The sequence below is a fragment of the Pristiophorus japonicus genome, chromosome 32 (genome assembly GCF_044704955.1).
Source record: "Pristiophorus japonicus isolate sPriJap1 chromosome 32, sPriJap1.hap1, whole genome shotgun sequence".
Lineage (NCBI taxonomy): Eukaryota > Metazoa > Chordata > Chondrichthyes > Pristiophoridae > Pristiophorus > Pristiophorus japonicus.
The window spans coordinates 12,147,087-12,172,256 of record NC_092008.1 but is presented as its reverse complement, the minus strand read 5'-3'; the positions used below and the strand labels follow the sequence as shown (position 1 = coordinate 12,172,256).

General features: G+C 48.1%; 1 protein-coding gene across 3 annotated transcripts in view; it reads left to right on the top strand.

Moving 5' to 3' along the window:
- Positions 1-24,221, top strand: part of LOC139240514 (tubulin alpha-3 chain-like) — a 60,545-nt gene extending 36,324 nt beyond the window's left edge. For all 3 annotated transcript variants that reach the window (XM_070869056.1, XM_070869058.1, XM_070869055.1), the window contains exon 5: positions 23,121-24,221. In XM_070869056.1, the coding sequence (XP_070725157.1) occupies positions 23,121-23,417 (297 nt within the window). In that variant the 3' untranslated portion in view covers positions 23,418-24,221. The remainder of the gene's footprint in view (positions 1-23,120) is intronic.
- The last annotated feature ends 949 nt before the right edge of the window (positions 24,222-25,170 follow it).

Here is a 25,170-nt window from a genome sequence, read left to right as displayed (position 1 = left end):
GATATAATAATGGGAAATGTGGAAATGGCTGAGACCTTAAACAATTATTTTGCTTCGGTCTTCACAGTGGAAGACATAAAAACCATGCCAAAAATTGCTGGTCACGGGAATGTGGGAAGGGAGGACCTTGAGACAATCACTATCACTAGGTGGGTAGTGCTGGACAGGCTAATGGATCTCAAGGTAGACAAGTCCCCTGGTCCTGATGAAATGCATCCCAGGGTATTAAAAGAGATGGCGGAAGTTATAGCAGATGCATTCGTTATAATCTACCAAAATTCTCTGGACTCTGGGGAAGTACCAGCGGATTGGAAAGCAGCTAATGTAACGCCTCTGTTTAAAAAAGGGGGCAGACAAAAGGCAGGTAACTATAGGCTGGTTAGTTTAACATCTGTAGTGGGGAAAATGCTTGAAGCTATCATTGAGGAAGAATTGGCTGGCTAACAGAAAGCAGAGAGTCGGGATAAATGGGTTCTTTTCGGGTTGGAAATCGGTGGTTAGTGGTGTGCCACAGGGATCGGTGCTGGGACCACAACTGTTTACAATATACATAGATGACCTGGAAGAGGGGACAGAGTGTAGTGTAGCAACATTTGCAGATGACACAAAGATTAGTGGGAAAGCAGGTTGTTGAGAGGACACAGAAAGGCTGCAAGAGATTTAGATAGGTTAAGCGAGTGGGCTAAGGTTTGGCAGATGGAATACAATGTCAGAAAATGTGAGGTCATCCATCTTGGAAAAAAAAACAGTAAAAGGGAATATTATTTGAATGGGGAGAAATTACAACATGCTGCGGTGCAGAGGGACCTGGGGGTCCTTGTGCATGAATCCCAAAAGATTAGTTTGCAGGTGCAGCAGGTAATCAGGAAGGCGAATGGAATGTTGGCCTTCATTGCGAGAGGGATGGAGTACAAAAGCAGGGAGGTCCTGCTGCAACTGTACAGGGTATTGGTGAGGCCACACCTGGAGTACTGCATGCAGTTTTGGTCACCTTATTTAAGGAAGGATATACTAGCTTTGGAGGGGGTACAGAGATGATTCACTTGGCTGATTCCGGAGATGAGGGGGTTACCTTATGATGATAGATTGAGTAGACTGGGTCTTTACTCGTTGGAGTTCAGAAGGATGAGGGATGATCTTATCGAAACATTTAAAATAATGAAAGGGATAGACAAGATAGAGGCAGAGAGGTTGTTTCCACTGGTCGGGGAGACTAGAACTAGGGGGCACAGCCTCAAAATACGGGGAAACCAATTTAAAACCGAGTTGAGAAGGAATTTCTTCTCCCAGAGGGTTGTGAATGTGTGGAATTCTCTGCCCAAGGAAGCAGTTGAGGCTAGCTCATTGAATGTATTCAAATCACAGATAGATAGATTTTTAACCAATAAGGGAATTAAGGGTTATGGGGAGCAGGCGGGTAAGTGGAGCTGAGTCCACGGCCAGATCAGCCATGATCTTGTTGAGTGGCGGAGCAGGCTCGAGGGGCTATTCCTAATTCTTATGTTCTTAAACGTAAAATTGAATGGCTTACCCGTAGCCATGAAACTGACCACTGGCGCTAGCCAATCCATCATGAGTAAAAAGATGTTTGAGAGACTGTGGTTCAACAAGGTATTCAGACCAGCCCTGAGCCCCATCCACACGAAGCTGAGAACGTACACCAAAGAGCTCATCACTGTCCTGGGCAGCGCCATGGTCAAGGTCACCTACGAGGGCACGGTGCACGAACTGCCACTCCGGATTGTCCCGGGCGATGGCCCCACACTGCTTGGAAGGAGCTGGCTGGGCAAAATCCGCTGGAACTGGGATGACATCCGAGTGCTATCACACGTCGATGAGGCCTCATGTACCCAGGTTCTTAACAAATTTCCTTCTCTTTTTGAGCCAGGCATTGGAAACTTTTCCGGTTCGAAGGTACGGATCCACTTGGTCCCAGAGGCATGACCTATTCACCACAAGGCGTGAGCGGTACCTCACGTGATGAGGGAGAGAGTGGAAATCGAGCTGGACAGGCTGCAATGCGAGGGCATCATCTCCCCAGTGGAATTCAGCGAGTGCGACAGCCCGATTGTTCCAGTACTCAAAAGTGATGGCACGGTCAGGATTTGTGGCGATTATAAAGTAACTATTAATCGTTTCTCGCTACAGGACCAATACCCGCTACCTAAGGCAGATGACCTATTTGCGATGCTGGCAGGAGGCAAGACGTTCACCAAGCTTGACCTGACTTCGTCCTACATGACGCAAGAGCTGGAGGAATCTTCGAAGGACCTCACCTGCATCAACACGCACAAGGGACTGTTCATCTACAACAGATGCCCGTTTCGAATTCGGTCGGCTGCAGCGATCTTCCAAAGAAACATGGAGAGCCTACTCAAGTCGGTACCACACACGGTGGTCTTTCAGGCCGACATATTGGTCACGGGTCGGGACACCGTCGAGCACCTACAAAACCTGGAGGAGGTCCTCCAGTGACTGGATCGCGTAGGGCTGCAGCTGAAGAGGTCGAAATGTGTCTTCATGGCAACAGAAGTGGAGTTTTTGGGGAGAAAGATGGCGGCGGATGGCATTCGGCCCACAGACGCCAAGACAGAGGCTATCAGAACTCGCCCAGGCCACAGAACGTCACGGAGCTGTGGTCGTTCCTGGGACTGCTCAACTATTTTGGTAACTTCCTACGGGAGTTAAGCACCCTTTTAGAGCCTCTACATGTGTTATTATGCAAAGGTGAGAAATGGGTATGGGGAAAAAAAACAAGTAATTGCTTTTGAGAAAGCCAGAAACATTTTATGCTCCAACAAGCTGCTTGTATTGTATAACCCGTGTAAAAGACTTGTGCTAGCATGTGATACGTCGTCGTACGGAGTCGGGTGTGTATTACAACAAGCTAACGTTGCGGGGAAGTTGCAACCTGTCGCCTATGCTTCCAGGAGCTTGACTAAGGCCAAGAGGGCCTTACAGCATGATTGAGAAAGAGGCATTAGCGTGTGTGTTCGGGGTAAAGAAAATGCATCAGTACCTGTTTGGCCTCAAATTTAAGCTGGAAACCGATCACACGCCCCTCACATCCCTGTTCGCTGTAAACAAGGGGATAAATAATAATGCCTCAGCCTGCATACAAAGGTGTGCACTCGTGCTATCAGCGTATAACTATACCATCCGCCACAGGCCAGGCACCGAGAACTGTACGCATGCTCTCAGTCGGCTACCATTGCCCACCACGGGGGTGGAAATGGCGCAGTCTGAAAACTTGTTGATGGTGGCGCAGCCCGCAGACTTGTTGATGGTCATGGAAGCGTTTGAAAATTATAAATCACCTGTCACAGCCCGCCAGATTAGGACTTGGACCAGCCAAGATCCTCTGCTGCCCCTAGTAAAAAAACTGTGCACTGCATGGGAGCTGGGCCAGCATCCCCGTTGAAATGCAAGAGCCAATCAAGCCGTTCCAGCAGTGAAAGGACGAGCTGTCCATTCAGGCAGACTGCCTGTTGTGGGGTAACCGCGTAGTGCTATCAAAAAAGGGCAGGGAGACGTTCATTTCGGATCTTCACAGCACACACCCGGGTGTAGTAATGATGAAAGCGATAGCCAGATCCCACATGTGGTGGCCCGGTATCGACTCTGACTTAGAGTCCTGTGTACGGCAATGTAGCGTATGTGCTCAGTTGAGCAACGCGCCCAGAGAGGCACCATTAAATTTGTGGTCCTGGCCCCCCAGACCATGGTCGAGGATCCATGTCGACTATGCGGGCCCGTTTCTCGGTAAAATGTTCCTGGTGGTGGTGGATGCTTTTTCAAAATGGATTGAATGTGAAATAATGTCAGGAAGCACCACCACCATCACCATTGAAAGCCTGAGGGCCATGTTTGCCACCCACGGCCTGCCTGACATACTGGCCAGTGACAACGGGCCATGTTTCACCAGTGCCGAATTTAAAGAATTCATGACCCGCAGTGGGATCAAACATGTCACCTCGGCCCGGTTTAAACCAGCCTCCAATGGGCAGGCAGAGCGAGCAGTACAAACCATCAAACAGAGCCTTAAACGAGTCACAGAAGGCTCACTCCAGACCTGCCTGTCCTGAGTACTGCTCAGCTACCGCACGAGACCCCACTCGCTCACAGGCTGAGCTACGCATGAAAAGGACACTTAAAACCAGACTCTCGCTGGTTCACCCCAACCTGCATGATCAGGTAGAGAGCAGGCGGCAGCAACAAAATATAAACGATGGTCGCGCCACTGTGTCACAGGAAATTGATCTGAATGACCCTGTGTCTGTGCTAAACTATGGACATGGTCCCAAGTGGATCGCGAGCACGGTGATAGCTAAAGAAGGGAGTAGGGTGTTTGTAGTCAAACTCGACAATGGACAAATTTGCAGAAAGCACCTGGACCAAACGAGGCTGCGGTTCACAGACTGCCCTGAACAACCCACAGCAGACACCACCTTTTTCGAGCCCACAACACATACCCAAAGGATCAACGACACCACCCCGGACCAGGAAATCGAACCCATCACGCCCAACAGCCCAGCAAGGCCAGGCTCACCCAGCAGCCCTGAAGGGCCAACAACACGCCAGCCCAGCGAGGGCACAGCCAACACACCAGAACAGACATTTGTACCGAGGCGGTCCACCAGGGAAAGAAAGGCTCCCGACCCCCTCACCTTGTAAATAGTTTTCACTTTGACTTTGCGGGGGGAGTGTTGTGTATCTGTAAAGCATGCACTCCCATGTTCTGCCACCAGGGAGCTCATCCCCTGAAGTCCCAAGGGATCCCAGTATCCCTTGGGAGCACTGTATATAAGCTGGCCCCTAAGGCCTGTTCCTCACTCTGGAGTGTCTTAATAAAGACTGAGGTCACTGTTACTTTAACCTCCCTGTGTGCAGCCTCATCTGTGTTAGGAACACAATAGAACCATTTATCCCGACTCTGTTTTCTGTTAATTAGCCAATCCTCTATCCATGCTAATATATTACCCCCAACCCCGTGAACTTTTACCTTGTGCAGTAACCTTTTATGTGGCACCTTGTCAAATGTCTGCTGGAAGTCCAAATACACCACATCCACTGGTTGCCCTTTATCCACCCTGGTTCGTTACATCCTCGAAGAACTCCAGCAAATTTGTCAAACATGACTTCCCCTTCATAAATCCATGCTGACTCTGCTTGACCAAATTTTGCTTTTCCAAGAAGGCATACAGAATGCTTGACTTTATTGGCCGAGGCATAGAATATAAGATCAGGGAGCTTAAGCTTAAATTGTATACTACTTTGGTTAGGCCACAGCTGGAGTACTGCGTGCAGTTCTGGTTGCCGAATTATAAGAAGGATGTGATTGCACTAGAGAGGGTGCAGAGGAGATTTACTAGGATACTGCCTGGAATGGAGAATCTTAGTTATGAGGACAGATTGGATAGGCTGGGTTTGTTCTCATTGGAACAGAGGAGGTTGAGAGGAGACCTCATTGAGGTGTACAAAATATTGAGGGGCCTGGACATAGGGGAGAAAAAGGGCCGATTTCCATTGATGAAGGGGTCTATTATGTGGGAGCATCATTTTAAGGTGGTTGGTGGAAGGTTTAGAGGGGATTTGAGGGAGGGGGGCTTCTTTACGCAGAGGGTTGTGGGGATCTGGAACTCACTGGCGGGAAACATAGAAAAATAGGTGCAGGAGTAGGCCATTCGGCCCTTTGAGCCTGCACCACCATTCAATCTCATGGCTGATCATTCACCTCAGTACCCCTTTCCCGCTTTCTCTCCATGCCCCTTGATCCCTTTAGCCGTAAGGGCCATATCTAACTTCCTCTTGAATATATCGAATGAACTGGCATCAACAACTCTCTGCGGTAGAGAATTCCACAGGTTAACAACTCTCTGAGTGAAGAAGTTTCTCCTCATCTCAGTCCTAAATAGCTTACCCCTTACCCTTCGATTATGTCCCCTGGTTCTGGACTTCCCCAACATTGGGAACATTCTTCCTGCATCGAACCTGTCCAGTCCCATCAGGATTTTATATGTTTCTATGAAATCCCCTTCTAAACTCCAGTGTATAAAGGCCTAGTCGATCCAGTCTCTCCTCATATGTCAGTCCAGCCATCTCGGGAATCAGTCTGGTGAACCTTCGCTACACTCCCTCAATAGCAAGAATGTCCTTCCTCAGATTAGGAGACCAAAACTGAACACAGTATTCCAGGTGAGGCCTCACCAAGGCCCTGTACAACTGCAGTAAGATCTCCCTGCTCCTATACTCAAATCCCCTAGTTATGAAGGCCAACATACCATTTGCCTTCTTCACCGCCTGCTGTACCTGCATGCCAACTTTCAATGACTGATGTACCATGACACCCAGGTCTCGCTGCACCTCCCCTTTTCCTAATCTGCCGCCGTTCAGATAATATTCTGCCTTCGTGTTTTTGCCACCAAAGTGGATAACCTCACATTTATCCACTTTATACTGCATCTGCCACACATTTGCCCACTCACCTAACCTGTCCAAATCACCCTGCAGCCTTTTAGCGTCCTCCTCATAGCTCACACCGCCACCCAGCTTAGTGTCATCTGCAAACTTGGAGATATTGCACTTAATTCCCTCATCCAAATCATTAATGTATATTGTACATAGCTGGGGTCCCAGCACTGAGCCCTGCAGCACCCCACTAGTCATTGCCTGCCATTCTGTACAGGACCCGTTAATTCTGACTCTCTGCTTCCTGTCTGCCAACCAGTTCTCTATCCATGTCAGTACACTACCTCCAATACCATGTGCTTTAATTTTACACACCAATCTCTTGTGTGGGACCTTGTCGAAAGCCTTTTGAAAGTCCAAATACACCACATCCACTGGTTCTCCCTTGTCCACTCTACCAGTTACATCCTCAAAAGATTCTAGAAGATTTTTCAAGCAAGATTTCCCTTTCATAAATCCATGCTGCCTTGGACTGATCCTGTCACTGTTTTCCAAATGTGCTGCTATTTCATCTTTAATAATTGATTCCAACATTTTCCCCACTACTGATGTCAGGCTAACCGGTCTATAATTACCCGTTTTCTCTCTTCTTTCTTAAAAAGTGGTGTTACATTAGCTACCCTCCAGTCCATAGGAACTGATCCAGAGTCGACAGAATGTTGGAAAATGATCACCAATGCATCCACTATTTCTAGGACTACTTCCTTAAGTACTCTGGGATGCAGACCATCAGACCCCAGCGATTTATCGGCCTTCAATCCCATCAATTTCCCTAACACAAATTCCCACCTAATAAGGATTTCCTTCAGTTCCTCCTTCTCACTAGACCCTCGGTCCCCTAGTATTTCCGGAAAGTTATTTGAGTCTTCCTTCGTGAAGACAGAACCAAAGTATTTGTTTAACTGGTCCACCATTACTTTGTTCCCCATTATAAGTTCACCTGAATCTGACTGCAAGGGACCTACGTTTGTCTTCACTAATATTTTTCTCTTCACATATCTATAAAAGCCTTTGCAGTCAGTTTGTATGTTCCCGGCAAGCTTCCTCTCATACTCTTATTTTCCCCCTCCTAATTAAACCCTTTGTCCACCTCTGCTGTATTATAAAATTCTCCCAGTCCTCAGGTTTGCTGCTTTTTCTGGCCAATTTATATGCCTCTTCCTTGGATTTAACACTATCCTTAATTTCTCTTGTTAGCCATGGTTGAGCCACCTTCCCCATTTTATTTTTACTCCAGACAGGGATGTACAATTGTTGAAATTCATCCATGTAATCTATAAATGTTTGCCATTGCCTATCCACCGTCAACCTTTTAAGTATCACTCGTCAGTGTATTCTAGCCAATTCACGTCTCATACTATTGAAGTTACCTTTTCTTAAATTCAGGACCCAAGTCTCTGAATTAACTATGTCGCTCTCCATCTTAATAAAGAATTCTACCATATTATGGTCATTTTTCCCCAAGAGGCCTCGCACAACAAGATTGCTAATTAGCCCTTCCCCATTACACATCACCCAGTCTAGGAAGGCCAACCCTCTCGTTGGTTCCTCGACATCTTGGTCCAGAAAACCATCCCCCTCCACCGCATTGCTACCAGTTTGATTAGCCCAATCTATATGTAGATTAAAGTCGCCCATGATAACTGCTGTACCTTTATTGCACACTTTCCTAATTTCTTGTTTGATGCTGTCCCCAACCTCACTACTACTGTTTGGTGGTCTGTAGACAACTCCCACTAGCGTTTTCTGTCCTTTGGTATTCCGTAGCTCCACCCATACAGATTCCACATCATCCAGGCTAATGTCCCTCCTTACTATTGCATTAATTCCCTCTTTAACTGGCAACGCCACCCCGCCTCCTTTTCCTTTCTGACTATTCTTCCTAAATGTTGAATACCCCTGGATGTTGAGTTCCCAGCCTTGATCACCCTGGAGCCATGCCTCCGCGATGCCAATTACATCATACCCGTTAACTGCTATCTGCGCAGTTAATTCGTCCACCTTATTCTGAATACTCCTCGCATTGAGGCACAGAGCCTTCAGGCTTGTCTTTTTGACACACTTTGCCGCTTTAGAATTTTGCTGTAATGTGGCCCTTTTTGCTTTTTGCCTTTGGTTTCTCTGCCCTCCACTTTTACTTTTCTTCTTTCTATCTTTTGCTTCTGCCCCCATTCTACTTCCCTCTGTCTCCCTGCATAGGTTCCCATCCCCCTGCCATATTAGTTTAACCCCTCTCCAACAGCACTGGCAAACACTCCCCCTAGGACATTGGTTCCAGTCCTGTAGTTTGTACTGGTCCCACCTCCCCCAGAACCAGTTCCAATGTCTCAGGAATTTGAATCCCTCCCTTCTGCACCACTCCTCAAGCCACGTATTCATCTGAGCTATCCTACGATTCCTACTCTGACTAGCACGTGGCACTGGTAGCAATCCTGAGATTACTACTTTTGAGATTCTACTTTTTAATTTAGTTCCTAGCTCCTTAAATTCCTTTTGTCGGACCTCATCCCGTTTTTTACCTATATGCACCACGACAACTGGCTGTTCATCCTCCCTTTTCAAAATGTCATGCACCCGGTCCGAGACATCCTTGGCCCTTACACCAGGGAGGCAACATACCATCCTGGAGTCTCGGTTGCGGCCGCAGAAACTTCTATCTATTCCCCTTACAATAGAATCCCCTATCACTATCGCTCTCCCACTCTCTTTCCTGCCCTCCTGTGCAGCAGAGCCACCCACGCTGCCATGAACTTGGCTGCTGCTGCCCTCCCCTGATGAGTCATCCCCCTCAACAGTACTCAAAGTGGTGTATCTGTTTTGCAGGGGGATGACCGCAGGGGACCCCTGCACTACCTTCCTTCCACTGCTCTTCCTGTTGGTCACTCATCCCCAGTCTGTATGTGTACCTTTGACCTGCGGTGTGACCAACTCACTAAACGTGCTATTCACGACATCCTCAGCATCGTGGATGCTCCAGAGTAAATCCACCCGCAGCTCCAATGCCGTAATGTGATCTGTCAATGCTGCAGGTGGATGCACTTCCTGCACATGTAGTCGTCAAGGACACTGGAAGCGACCCTGACTTCCCACATAGCACAGGAGGAGCATGACGCGTGTCCGAGCTCTCCTGCCATGACTTAACCTTTAGATTTGCTTAATTTGGCACAATGCTAAAAGGTTACTTACTGATAAAGAAAAGGAAAAACTACTCACCAATCACCAGCCAATCACTTACCCCCTTGGCTGTGACATCACCCTTCAATGAGTGAATGCAGAAACTCTCTCCACTTTTAAGAGATGGTTGGATGGGCACTTAAAGTGCCGTAACCTGCAGGGTTATGGACCTAGAGCTGGTAATTGGGATTAGACTGGATGACCTTTTGTTGGATGACGCAGATATAATGGTAAGTACTGCAAGGAATAGAATACGGCCAGGGTGATCTCCTGGACTAGTGTCGATCGCCTGGATGGGTCGGAGAGGAATTTTCCCAGATTTTTTTCTCCCTAAATTGGCCTGGGTTTTTATCTGGTTTTTGCCTCTCCCAGGAGACCACATGGCTCCGGTTGGGGTGGAGTGTTGAATGTTTCAGTACAAGGGGTGTCGCAGTTGTGTGAGGCGGACTGGTTGGGCTGGGTGCTCGTTACCTTTCCGCCATTGTTCATTGTTCATAGGTTTATATGTAACCTTCAGGGCTGCTGACCGAAGGCCGTGCGGCTCTTTGTCGGCCGGCGCGGACACAATGGGCCGAAATGGCCTCCTCCTCCGCTGTAAATTTCTATGTTTCTATGTCTGCCCTTATTGACAGTAGGCTCCTGATGTATGGAAAATGGTCCACGTTGTCCAAGGCCTCGTCATGGATTTTGATAAGTGGGGGGCGGTACTGTGTGGTGGGAACAAGTTGGTCGAGGACCTTTGTCCAACGGATGTTTAGTGTACGGCCCATACTCTCGTACACTTCGGTGAAGGTGTTGACGATGGTTTGGAGTTCAACCTCCGAGTGTTCACAAACGCAAGTGTCGTCTGCATACTGTAATTAAATGACAGAGGATGGGACGACCTTGGATCTGGACTGGAGGCGACGGAGGTTGAACAGTTTCCCGTTTGTTCTGGAGATTAGCTCCACTCCAGCGGGGGAGCTTATTGAGGATGAGATGGAGCATTGCAGCGAGGAAGATTGAGAAGAACGTTGGTGCGATGACACATCCTTGCTTGACCCCGGTCTGCACGTGTATTGGATCTGTGGTGGATCAGTTGGTCAGCATCACGGCTTGCATGTCCTCATGAAACAGGCAGAGGATCGTGAAGAACTTTTGAGGGCAGCTGAATTTGAGGAGGACACTCCATAATCCCTCCCGGTTGACCGTGGCGAAGGCCTTTGTGAGGTCAAAGGCGGCCCTGGACAGAGGTTGATGCTGCTCCCTGTATTTTTCTTGAATTTGACGCACGGTGAAGATCATGTCCATTGTGCCCCTTAGCGAACAGAATCCGCATCGCGACTCTGGGAGGAGCTCTTCAGCCAATGGGCAGAGGTGATTGAGGAGGATTCTTGCGATGACGTTCCCTGTGGCAGACAGCAGGGAAGCTTCTCTGTAATTATCGCAATCGGTCTTGTCACCGTTCTTGAAGATGGTCACGATTACAGCGTCTCTGCGGTCCCCTGGCATGCTCCCCTCCTTCCCAATAAGAGCAATGAGTTCATGGATTTGAGACAAGAGTGCTTCTCCGCCATGCTTTAGTGCCTCGGCGGAGATTCCATCTGCTCCTGAGGCCTTGTTATTCTTCTGTTGTTGGGTGGCCTTTTCTACCTTGTGCCGGGCTGGGGTTGTGCTGAGGTGGTAGTCGGTGGCATGCTGTGGGACAGAGTCGAGGACACTTGCGTCAAAGACAGAGGCTCGGTTAAGAAAACCTTCGAAGTGCTCCTTCCAGCAGGCACTGACTGCCTCTCTGTCCCTGATGAGTACCTCTCCGTTCTTGGCCCTCAGTGGGGTAGGACCTTGGGTGCTTGGGCCGTAGGTGGTCTTGATTGCGCTGAAGAATCCACGCACGTCGTGGCTGTCGGCTAGTTGCTGGATCTCCTGTGCTTTTTGCACCCACCATCTGTTCTTTAGGTCGTGAGTTTTATATTGGACCTCGGCCTTGAGACGTCTCGAGAGCTGCTTTCTTGTTCTGTTGTGTTGCTGTTTCCAGTTCAAGAATGCCTTGCGTTTGCGGCTTATCAGCTCTTGGATCTCCTGGTTGTTCTCGTCGAGCCAGTCTTGATGTTTCCTGGTGGAGTGACAGATGTTGATTATGGAGGCCTTGAGGGCAGACCAGGCGCGGTGGACTCTCTGCGTCTCCGGTTCACTGGGGGTCGTCAGGTTGGGAGTGAATTGCTGGCTGAATAGGGCTTTCTTAGCAGGGTCTTTGAGTGCTCCACCATTGATTTTCCTGTGGCAGTGTTGCTGTTGCTGTTTTGGGGCTACATTGATGGAAATGACCGAGCGGGTTAGGCGGTGGTCCATCTCGCAGGCGTCAGCTCCTGTCATGGCGCGGGTGATGCGGATGTCCTTGCGGTCCCTCGCTCGGACGATGACATCGTCTAACAGATGCCAGCGCTTGGAGCGAGGGTGTTGCCATGAGACCTTGTACTTAGTGTGTGCCATCTCATCATCATCATAGGCAGTTTCTCAGAATCAAGGAAGACTTGCTTCCACTCTAAAACTGAGTTCTCGGGTGGCTGAACAGCCCAATACGGGAATTACAGTCTCTGTCACAGGTGAGACAGACAGTGGTTGAGGGAAGGGGAGGGTGGGACAGGTTTGCCGCACGCTCCTTCCGCTGCCTGCGCTTGGTTTCTGCATGCTCTCGGCGACGAGACTCGAGGTGCTTAGCGCCCTCCCGGATGCTCTTCCTCCACTTAGGGTGGACTGGTCTTTGGCCAGGGACTCCCAGGTGTCGGTGGGGATGTTGCATTTCATCAAGGAGGCTTTGAGGGTGTCCTTGAAACGTTTCCTCTGCCCACCTGGGGCTCGCTTGCCATGCAGGAGTTCTGAGTAGAGCGCTTGCTTTGGGAGTCTCGTGTCGGGGCATGCGGACAATGTGGCCCTGCCCAACAGAGCTGGTCGCGTGGGGTCAGTGCTTCGATGCTGGGGATGTTGGCTTGGTCGAGGACGCTAACGTTGGTGCGTCTGTCCTCCCAGGGGATTTGCAGGATCCTGCGGAGACATCGTTGGTGATATTTCTCCAGCGATTTGAGGTGTCTACTGTACATGGTCCATCTACGAGATGCAATGCAGCAACTCGCCAAGGCTTCTTCAGCAGCACCTCGACCACCTAGAAGGACAAGGGCAGCAGGTCCATGGGAACACCACCACGTCCACGTTCCCCTCCAAGTCACACACACCATCCCAACTTGGAAATATATCGGCCATTCCTTCATTGTCGCTGGGTCACAATCCTGGAACTCCCTCCCTAACAGCACTGTGGGAGCACCTTCACCACACGGACTGCAGCGGTTCAAGAAGGAGGCTCACCACCACCTTCTCAAGGGGCGATTAGGGATGGCCAATAAATGCTGAGCCTTGCCAGCGACACCCATATCCCGGAATGAATTTTAAAAAGCAGTTCTCCTAATGTATCCCTCTTAGCCCAGCTATCATTCTGGTGAATCTGTGCTGTACCCACTCCAATATATCCTCCTTGGAGTGGGATACCCAAAATTGGGCGCAGTATTCCAGATGGGGTCTGGCCACAAGGCTGTATACAACGGAATCATAAACTCCTCCCCATTTTATTCCAGTCTCCATGAGATAAAGGCCAACATTCCATGAATGATCCTGAAACACAGGAGTGGTAGCAGTGTGGTTACATTACTGGACTAGAAATCCCGAGGCCTGTACTAATGATCAGGCGACGTGAGATCAAATCCCACCACGGCAGCGAGGGAATTGAAATTCAGTTAATTAAATTAATCTGGAATTAAAAAGTCTTGTATCAGTAATGGTGACAGAGAAATTTGCCGTTAAAAACCCATTTGGTTCACCAATGTCCTTTCAGGAATGAAATCTGCCTCCCTTACCTGGTCTAGTCTACCGCAGGAGCCTCAGCGAGGACAGACATCGACGATGAGGTCCAACACCGCCTCCAGTGCGCCAGCGGAGTCTTCGGTCGCCTGAGGAAGAGAGTGTTTGAAGACCAGACCCTCAAATCTGCCACCAAGCTCATGGTCTACAGGGCTGTAGTGATACCCGCCCTCCTGTATGGCTCAGAGACATGGACCATGTACAGTAGACGCCTCAAATTTCTGAAGAAGTACTACCAACGATGTCTCTTCAAGATCCTACAAATCCCCTGGGAGGACAGGCGCACCAACGTTAGCGTCCTCGACCAGGCCAACATCCCCAGCATCGAAGCACTGACCACACTCGACCAGCTCCGCTGGGCAGGCCACATTGTCCGCATGCCCAGACACGAGACTCCCAAAGCAAGCGCTCTACTCGAAACTCCTTCACGACAAGCGAGCCGAAGGTGGGCAGAGGAAACGTTACAAGGGACCATCCTCAAAGCCTCCCTGATAAAATGCAACATCCCCACCGACACCTGGGAGTCCCTGGCCAAAGACCACCCTAAGTGGAGGAAGTGCATCCGGGAGGGCGGTGAGCACCTCGAGTCTCGTCGCCGACAGCGTGCAGAAAACGAGCGCAGACAGCGGAGAAGCGTGCGGCAAACCAGTCCCACCCTCCCCTTCCCTCAACCACTGTCTGTCCCACCTGTGACAGAGACTGTAATTCCCGTATTGGTCTGTTCAGTCACCTAAGGACTCACTTTTCAGAGTGGAAGCAAGTCTTCCTCAATTTCAAGGGACTGCCCATGATGATGGGAGTCTACATGTGACTCCAAACCCACAGCAATGTGGTTGACTCTTAACTGCCCTGTAGTCTTCAAGAATGTGGCTCACCTTCTCGAAGGCCATTAGGGATGGGCAATTAATGCTGGCCTTGCCAGCGACACCAACATCCAGTGAAGACATTTCCAAAAAATGCACAGATCTCCTTCTGCTGCAGATTCTCCCATTTATCTGTCCGTGTCCCTTTGCAGTTTTCTGTTCCCTCAACTTGCTGTGCCTCCTGACTGGGTGCCATCTACAACCCTGCGGTACTGGAGCTGCAGGTGGATGAACTCTGGAGCATCCACGATGCTGAGAATGACGTGAATAGCACGTTTAGTGAGTTGGTCTTACTGCAGGTAAAGGGTACACAGCAGGATAGTAAATGGTGACCAACAGGAAGAGCAGTGGAAGGAAGGTAGTGCAGGGGTCCCCTGCGGTCATCCCCCTGCAAAACAGATACACCGCTTTGGGTACTGTTGAGGGGGATGACTCATCAGGGGAGGGCAGCAGCAGCCAAGTTCATGGCACCGTGGGTGGCTCTGCTGCACAGGAGGGCAGGAAAAAGAGTGGGAGAGCTATAGTGATAGGGGATTCGATTGTAAGGGGAATAGATAGGCGTTCCTGCGGCCACAACCGAGACTCCAGGATGGTATGTTGCCTCCCTGGTGCAAGGGTCAAGGATGTCTCGGAGCGGGTGCAGGACATTCTGAAAAGGGAAGGTGAACAGCCAGTTGTCGTGGTGCATATAGGTACCAACGATATAGGTAAAAAACGGGATGAGGTCCTTACGAGACGAATTTAGGGAGCTAGGAGCTAAATTTAAAAAGTAGGACCTCAAAAGTAGTAATCTCAGGATTGCTACTACTGCCATGTGCTAGTCAGAGGAATTGCAGGATAGCTCAGATGAATACGTGGCTTGAGGAGTGGTGCAGAAGGGAGGGATTCAAATTCCTGGGACATTGGAACCGGTTCTGGGGGAGGTGGGACCAGTACAAACCGGACGGTCTGCACCTGGGCAGGACCGGAACCAATGTCCTCGGGGGAGTGTTTGCTAGTGCTGTTGGGGAGGAGTTAAACTAATATGGCAGGGGGATGGGAACCTATGCAGGGAAATAAAAGGGAGGCAGAGGCAACATTTAGAAAGGAGAATAGTAAAAGTGGGGGGGGGGGCGGGGGGGGCAGAGAAACTCGAGGCAAAAAACAAAAAGGGTCACATTACAGCAAAATTCTAAAGTGGCAAAGTGTGTTAAAAAGACAAGCCTGAAGACTCTATTCCTCAATGCGAGGAGTATTCGGAATAAGGTGGACGAATTAACTGCACAAACAGCAGTTAACGGATATGATGTAATTGGCATCACGGAGACATGGCTCCAGGGTGACCAAGGCTGGGAACTCAACATCCAGGGTATTCAACATTTAGGAAGGATAGACAGAAAGGGAAAGGAGGCGGGGTGGCGTTGCTGGTTAAAAAGGAAATTAATGCAATAGCAAGGAGGGACATTAGCCTGGATGATGTGGAATCGGTATGGGTGGAGTTACGGAATAGCAAAGGACGAAAAACGCTAGTGGGAGTTGTGCACTGACCACCAAACAGTAGCAGTGAGGTTGGGGACAGCATCAAACAAGAAATAAGGGATATGTGCAATAAAGGTACAGCAGTTATCATGGGCGACTTTAATCTACATATTGATTGGGCTAACCAAACTGGTAGTAATGCGGTGGAGGAGGATTTCCTGGAGTGTATAAGGGATGGTTTTCTCGACCAATATGTCGAGCAACCAACTAGAGAGCTGGCCATCCTAGACTGAGTGATGTGTAATGAGAAGGAACTAATTAGCAATCTTGTTGTGCGAGGCCCCTTGGGGAAGAGTGACCATAATATGGTAGAATTCTTTATTAAGGTGGAGAGTGACACAGTTAAATCAGAAACTAGGGTCCTGAACTTAAGGTAAGGTAAGCTAACTTAAACGGCATGAGGCCTGAATTGGCTAGAATAGACTGGCGAGTAATAGTTAAAGGGTTGACAGTGGATAGGCAATGGCAAACATTTATAGATCACATGGATGAACTTCAACAATTGTACATCCCTGTCTGGAGTAAAAATAAAACAGGGAAAGTGGCTCAACCATGGCTAACAAGGGAAATTAAGGATAATGTTAGATCCAAGGAAGAGGCATATAAATTGGCCAGAAAAAGTAGCAAATCAGAGGACTGGGAGAAATTTAGAATTCAGCAGAGGACTAAGGGTTTAATTAGGAGGGGGAAAATAGAGTACGAGAGGAAGCTTGCTGGGAACATAAAAACTGACAGCAAAAGCTTCTATAGATATGTGAAGAGAAAAAGATTAGTGAAGACAAAAGTAGGTCCCTTGCAGTCGGACTCGGGTGACTTTATAATGGGGATCAAAGAAATGGCAGTCCAATTGAACAAATACTTTGGTTCTGTCTTCACGAAGGAAGACACAAATAACCTTCCGGATGTACTCGGGGACTGAGGGTCTAGTGAGAAGGAGGAATTAAAGGATATCCTAATTAGGTGGGAAATTGTGTTGGGGAAATTGATGGGATTGAAGGCCGATAAATCCCCGGGGCCTGATTGTCTGCATCCCAGAATACTTAAGGAAGTAGCCCTAGAAATAGTGGATGCATTGGTGATCATTTTCCAACAATCTATTGACTCTGGATCAGTTCCCATGGACTGGAGGGTAGCTAATGTAACACCACTTTTTAAAAAAGGAGGGAGAGAGAAAATGGGTAATTATAGACCCGTTAGCCTGACATCAGTAGTGGGGAAAATGTTGGAGTCAATTATTAAAGATGAAATAGCAGCACATTTGGAAAGCAGTGACAGGATCGGTCCAAGTCAGCATGGATTTATGAAAGGGAAATCATGCTTGACAAATCTTGTGGAATTTTTTGAAGATGTAACTAGTCGAGTGGACAAGGGAGAACCAGTGGATGTGGTGTATTTGGACTTTCAAAAGGCTTTTGACAAGGTCCCACACAAGAGATTGGTGTGCAAAATCAAAGCACATGGTATTGGGGATAATGTACTGGCGTGGATAGAGAATTGGTTGGCAGATAGGAAGCAGAGAGTCGGGATAGACGGGTCCTTTTCGGAATGGGAGGCAGTGACTAGTGGGGTACCGCAGGGCTCAGTGCTGGGACCCCAGCTCTTTACAATCTATATCAATGACTTGGATGAAGAAATTGAGTGTAATATCTCCAAGTTTGCAGATGACACTAAACTGGGTGGCAGTGTGAGCTGTGAGGAGGATGCTAAGAGGCTGCAGGGTGACTTGGACAGGTTAGGTGAGTGGGCAAATGCATGGCAGATGCAGTATAATGTGGATAAATGTGAGCTTATCCACTTTGGTGGCAAAAACACGATGACAGAATATTATCTGAATAGCGGCAGATTAGGAAAAAGGGAGGTGCAACGAGACCTGGTTGTCATGGTTCATCAGTCATTGAAAGTTGGCATGCTGGTACAGCAGGTGGTGAAGAAGGCAAATGGTATGTTGGCCTTCATAGCTAGGGGATTTGAGTATAGGAGCAGGGAGGTTTTACTGCCATTGTACAGGGCCTTGGTGAGGCTTCACCTGCAATATTGTGTTCAGTTTTGTTCTCCTAATCTGAGGAAGGACGTTCTTGCTATTGAGGGAGTACAGCGAAGGTTCACCAGACTGATTCCAGGGATGGCTGGACTGACATATTGGGAGAGACTGGATCAACTGGACCTTTATACACTGGAGTTTAGAAGAATGAGAGGGGATCTCATCGAAATGTACAAGATTCTGACGGGACGGGACAGGTTAGATGCGGGAAGAATGTTTCCGATGTTGGGGAAGTCCAGAACCAGGGGACACAGTCTTAGGATAAGGGGTAGGCCATTTAGGACTGAGATGAGGAGAAACTTCTTCACTCAGAGAGTTGTTAACCTGTGAAATTCCCTGCCGCAGAGAGTTGTTGATGCCAGTTAGAGGGAGTTAGATATAGCCCTTACAGCTAAAGGGATGAAGGGGTATGGAGAGAAAGCGGGAAAGGGGTACTGAGGTGAAGGATCAGCCATGATCTTATAGAATGGTTGATTTATTTTATATCTGACTCCTTTTATATTCTATGTTTCTGGATATATTTCTCCCTATTACTTCATCAAAGTCTACATCAAACTACCTATGGTGCAAAAGCCAAGGCTCCAGCACAGTTCCCAAGGGAACACACTCGTCACAACCCGCAAAGTGGAGAACATTCCCTTTATCTCTATCTCCAAACCAATTACCCACCGATCTTAAGTTTACGCTCCATTCCACGGGCTTTCAGCTTTGCCAAGTCTTTGTGTGGAAGTTTATCAAGTGCCACCTGGAACTCCACACATATAACATCCCTCGACACTTCTCTGTCCAACCATGTTAAGGACCTACTCAGTAAAATTTAACTGGATCAGCTAGACATGACCTGCCTGTAAGAAATCATGAATTGGAAGATATTGTGAACTGTAGTTGAAAGTGGTTTTATAGAGAGGACTGGGTTTGCCTAGCTCAGGCAGCCGCGATGAACTCATAAGAAATAGGAGCAGGAGTAGACCATACAGTCCCTCGAGCCTGCTCCGCCATTTAATACGATCCTGGCTGATCCGATCATGGACTCAGCTCCACTTCCCTGCCCACCCCCTTATTCCCTTATCGGTTAAGAAACTGTCTATCTCTGTCTTAAATATATTCAATGTCCCGGCTTCCACAGCTCTCTGAGGCAGTGAATTCCACAGATTTACAACCCTCTGAGAAGAAATTCCTCCTCATCTCAGTTTTAAATGGGCGGCCCCTTATTCTAAGATCATGCCCTCTAGTTCTAGTCTCCCCCATCAGTGGAAACATCCTCTCAGCATCCACCTTGTCAAACCCCCTCATAATCTTATACATTTCGATAAGATCACCTCTCATTCTTCTGAACTCCAATGAGTAGTCGCCCAACCTCCTCAACCTTTCCTCATAAGTCAACCCCCTCATCTCCGGAATCAACCGAGTGAACCTTCTCTCAACTGCCTCCAAAACAAGTATATCCTTTCGTTAATATGAAAACTAAAACTGTATTCCAGGTGTGGCCTCACCAATACCCTGTATAGCTGTAGCAAAGACTTCCCTGCTTTTATACTCCATCCCCTTTGCAATAAAGGCCAAGATACCATTGGCCCTCCTGATCACTTGCTGTACCTGCATACTATCCTTTTGTTTCATGCACAAGTACTGCAGCACTTCCAATCTTTCTCCATTTAAATAATAACTTGCTCTTTGATTTTTGTTCTGCCAAAATGCATGACCTCGCACTTTCCAACATTATACTCCATCTGCCAAATTTTTGCCCACTCACTGAGCCTGTCTTTGTCCTTTTGCAGATTTTTTGTGTCCTCCTCACACATTGCTTTTCCTCCCATCTTTGTATCGTCAGCAAACTTGGCTACGTTACACTCAGTCCCTTCTTCCAAGTCGCTAATATAGATTGTAAATAGTTGGGGTCCCAGCACTGATCCCTGTGGCACCACACTAGTTACTGATTGCCAACCAGAGAATGAACCATTTATCCTGACTCTCTGTTTTCTGTAAGTTAGCCAATCCTCTATCCATGCTAATATATTACCCCCAACCCCGTGAACTTTTATCTTGTGCAGTAACCTTTTATGTGGCACCTTGTCAAATGCCTTCTGGAAGTCCAAATACACCACATCCACTGGTTCCCCTTTATCCACCCTGTTCGTTACATGCTCAAAGAATTACAGCAAATTTATCAAACATGACTTCCCTGCATAAATCCATGCTGACTCTGCCTGACCGAATTTTGCTTTTCCAAATGTCCTGCTACTGCTTCTTTAATAATGGACTCCAACATTTTCCCAGCCACAGATGTTAGGCTAACTGGTCGAAAGTTTCCTGCTTTTTGTTTGCCTCCTTTTTTAAATAGGGGAGTTACATTTGAACTTTTCCAATTTGCTGGGACCTCCCCAGAATCCAGGGAATTTTGGTAAATTACACCCAATGCATCCACAATCCCTACCGCTACTTCTCTTAAGATCCTAGGATGCAAGCCATCAGGTCCAGGGGATTTATCTGCCTTTAGTCCCATTATCTTACTGAGTACCACCTCCTTTGTGATTGTGATTGTGTTAAGTTCCTCCCCCCCCTATAGCCCCTTGACTATGCACTGTTGGCATATTTGTTCAGAGTTTCTGCCATCTCCATGCTCCCCATTACTAATTCCCCGGTCTCGTCCTCTAAGGGACCAACATTTACTTTAGCCTCTCTTTTCCTTTTTATATACCGATAGAAACTCTTGCTATCTGTTTTTATATTTTGTGCAAGTTTACTTCATCATTCTTTGCTGGCTTTTAAAAGCTTCCCAGTCTTCTGTCCTCCCACTAGTTTTGGCCACTTTGTATGTCCTTGTTTTTAATTGGATACCGATCTTTATTTCTTTAGTTAGCCATGGCGGCTATCTTTTCTCTTACACCCTTTCCTGCTCACTGGAATATATTTTTCTTGAGAGTTGTGAAATATCTCCTTAAATGTACTCCACTGTTCATCAACCGTCCTACACTTTAATCGATTTTCCCAGTCCACTTTAGCCAACTCTGCCATCATACCTTCATAGTCTCCTTTACTTAAGCTTAGTACGCTGGTTAGAGATCCAACTTTCTCACCCTCCATCTGAATTTGAAATTCAATCATGCTATGAACAGTCATTCAAGGGGATCCTTTATTAGGAGATTGTTTATTAATCCTGTCTCATTACACAGGACCAGATCTAAGATAGCCTGCTCCCTGGTTGGTTCCGTTACATACTGCTCAAGGAACCTGTCCCTTATGCACTCTATGAACTCCTCCTCAAGGCTACCCTGACCAATTTCATTTGTCCAATCAATATGGAAGTTAAAATCATCCATGATTATTGCTGCTCCCTTTTTGCAAGCCTCCACTATTTCCTGGTTTATGCTCCGACCAACAGAGTTGCTACTGTTAGGGGCCCTATAGATTACGCCCACCAGTGACTTTTTCCCTTATTGTTCCTTATCTCCACCCAACATCCTGATCATTTGAGCCAATAATCGTTTCTCACTATTGCAGTGATTCCATCCTTTATCAACAGAGCTACTCCACCTCCTTTTCCTTTCTGTCTGTCCTTCCGGATTGTCAAATACCCCTGAATGTTTAATTCCCAGTCCTGGTCACGTCTCTGTAATGCCTATCAGATCATACCCATTTGTATCTATTTGTGGCATCAACTCACCTATTTTGTTACAAATGCTACATGCATTTAGACAAAGTGCCTTTAATTTTGTTTTTTTGCCCTTTTTTCCTGCTTATTTCCTCTCCTTCAAACTCACTTTCTTTATTTTTGCTTTCTAATTCCAGCTTTACTCCCCTCCCTACTGAATCTATTCTCAGGTTCCAATCCCCCCTGCTAAGCTCGTTTAAACCCTCCCCAACAGCACTAGCAACCCCCCTCCCCCCCCGTGAGGATATTGGTCCCGGCTCTGTTGAGGTGCAACCTGTCCGGCTTGTACAGATCCCACTTAACCCAGAAGCGATCTCAATGCCTCAGGAAACTAAAACCCTCCCACCTGCAGCATCTCTCCAGCCACGTATTCATCTGCTCTGCCTTCCTGTTTCTGTACTCACTAGCTCATGGCACTGGGAGTAATCCGGAGATTACTACCTTTTTGAGGTCCTGCTTTTTAATCTCTCTCCTTGCTCCCTAAACTCTGCCTGCAGGACCTCATTCCTCTTCCCACCTATGTCATTGGTACCGATGTGGAATTCGACCTCTGGCCGTTCACCCTCTCCCCCCAGAATGCCCTGCAGCCGCTCAGTGACACCCTTGACCCTGGCACCAGGGAGACAACATACCATCCTGGAGTCACATCTGCGACCGCAGAAACTCTTGTCTGCTCCCCGGACTATTGAATCCCCTACCACTGTAGCTGGTATTCCATTCTTTGTCCCGCCCCCCCCCCCCCACCCCCACCCCCCCCGTGACGCTGAGCCATCATAAAGTCAGAAGTGAGGCTGTACACTGATGACTGCACAGCATTCAGTTCCATTCACAATTCCTCAGACTACCACCTCAAAGACCCCCCAGCCCCCGGCCCCCAAGTCGCGTACCATTCCACCTTGGACATATATCCTCATGGTTTCCCAGTCACACGGTCAAAATTCTGGCACTCCCTGTGGGGGGGGGCACCTTCACAACAAGGACTGCAGCGGTTCAAGAAGGTGGCCCACCATCACCTCCTCAAGGGAAGTCTTGCATTTATATAGCACCTTTCATGGCCTCAGGGTGTCCCAAAGCGCTTTACAGCCAATGAAGTACTTTCGAAGTGCAGTCACTGTTGTAATGTAGGCAACGCGGACGCCAATTTGCGCACAGCAAGCTCCCACAAATGTGATAATGACCTGATAATCTGTTTGTGATGTTGACCGAGGGATAAATTTTACGTCCATCTGAGAGAGCAGACGGGGCCTCGGTTTAACGTCTCATCCAAAAGACGACACCTCCGACAGTGCAGAGCTCCCTCAGCACTGCACTGGGAGTGCCAGCCGAGATTTTTTTTTGTGCTCAAGTTCCTGGAGTGGGACTTGAACCCGCAACCTTCGGACTCCGAGGCGAGAGTGCTGCCCACTGAGCCACAGCTGATAGGCAGTAAATGCCAACATTGCCAGCTATGCCCGCACCCCATGAAGGAATGCCGAAAAAAGTCCAACATGAGTAACGTTTTTCTTTTCCCCCACAGGTTGGCATCAACTACCAGCCCCCGACGGTGGTGCCAGGGGGCGATCTGGCAAAGGTGCAGCGCGCTGTTTGTATGCTGAGCAACACCACCGCCATTTCCATGGCTTGGACCCGCCTCAACCTCAAATTCGACAAGATGTACGCCAAGCGGGCCTTTGTCCACTGGTACGTGGGAGAGGGGCTGGAGGAAGGGGAGTTCCAGGATGCACGGGAGGACTTGGCCTCACTCGAGAAGGATTACGAAGAGGTGGGGGTCGATTCCTCCTCGCTGGACAGAAAGGCGGAGGAGGAAGAATAAGATTTCTTTGTTTAGAATTGTAAAAAGGGTTTAATATGCATTTATATTCCAAATGTAAATATGTATTTTTTATTTATGTTGGGCTGTGTTTATTTAAAAGCCAGAGACCGAGATTCTGAAAAAGCTGGGTAAGAATAAATTGCCATGACGGTTGCAGTCACTTTGGACGTAGAGGAAGGAGTTTGGTTTTGGAAAAATATAAATATTTAGGCACCTGAAGGCGATCTTGGGGCCGTCAGCCCTGAGGCTGGTGTCTTGGAGGTGTTCCCCTTTGCTCATTCTGTCCTATTGCAAACAAACAGGGCTAGAAATTGCGTAGTGCAGCGTTTGCGTCCATAAGTATTGGGGGAGCGGAAAAATGTCATCAAGCGCTAAACAGTTGATTCTGCCGAAACTTCCGCTATAGCGCTCCAAGGGGGAAGAGGCCGGCAAAATTGTCGTGCAGCGTGAATTTTGCCCCACCACGACGCTACTACCGAAGCGCCCCTTTATGACCCCTGCCAGGTGCTAACTGGGGGTGCAACCACGCCGAATTTCTGCCCACTTAAGTTGCAGAGGCATTCGGCTGCAAGCATGGGACCATTCCTCAGACGAGCCAAGGAGGAACCACGCGCGCGACACCGACCGAACAAAGAGTCAATCGGATGAGGGCGGGCGGGGGTTTGCTCGTGGAGATCGCCACCTCCACCCAAGGCATAATGGGTAATATAACTCCAAAATTGTGACTTGTTCAACTGCTGCTCAGATGCTGCAATAGGTCAAGTCTCACTTGCACTGAATAAAATATAATTTCTGTCACCAAAACGGTCCAACGTGAATTTTTTCGACCTTGGGTTAAAGGGTTCATTGCCAAGGACCCTGGAACTGCACAATATGGGTCCGGTCGACGGGAATGGGAAAGATGTGTCTGATTGAGGGGGACCTGATCAAATGCATTCTGATAGATGGGTTTCATTGATGGGGACTGATACATTAATCTGATTGATGGGGTTAGATTCATGGTGACCTCATTTATAAGGGTTGATTGATTGGTATTTGATTGATGGAGCCTGATTGGTGGACTCTGATTGAAGGGGGTCTGATTGATATGGAACTGATTGATGGGGTCTGATTGATGGGAGTCTGATTGATGGGAGTCTGATTGATTGGCGTCTGATTGATGGGGATCTGATTGACCGTTTCTGATAGATTGATGGGAGTAGATTCATGGGACCTTACCAAAGGTGTCTGAGTTTTATTATTTGAATGATGGGATTTGATTGATGGGTGTTTGATTGGTGGGGTCTGTGTGATGGGTGTCTTCTTGATGTGCTTTGATTGATCGGGTTTGATGGATGAGGCGTTTGATTGCGCTCTGGGATTGGATGATTGATAGGGGTCAGATTTATGGGGTCAAATTGATGGGCTCTGAAGAATCCTGTCTGATTCTGGATGTTAGATTGATGGGGTGAGACTGATATATCAAATTGATGGTGCTCAGATTGATGGAACTGACTGATGGGGGTCTCAGAGATGGGGGTCTGATTTATGAGAGACTGATTGATGAGGATCGGACTCATTGCGGCCTAATTGTTGAGGGTCTGATTGATGGATGCCTGATTAATGAGGGTCTGATTGATGCTGGTCTGATTGATGCTGGTCTGATTGATGGGAGTCTGATTGATGGGAGTCTGATTGATGGGAGTCTGATTGATGGGACTCTGATTGATGGGAGTCTGATTGATGTGGGTCTGATTGATGGGGGTCTGATTGA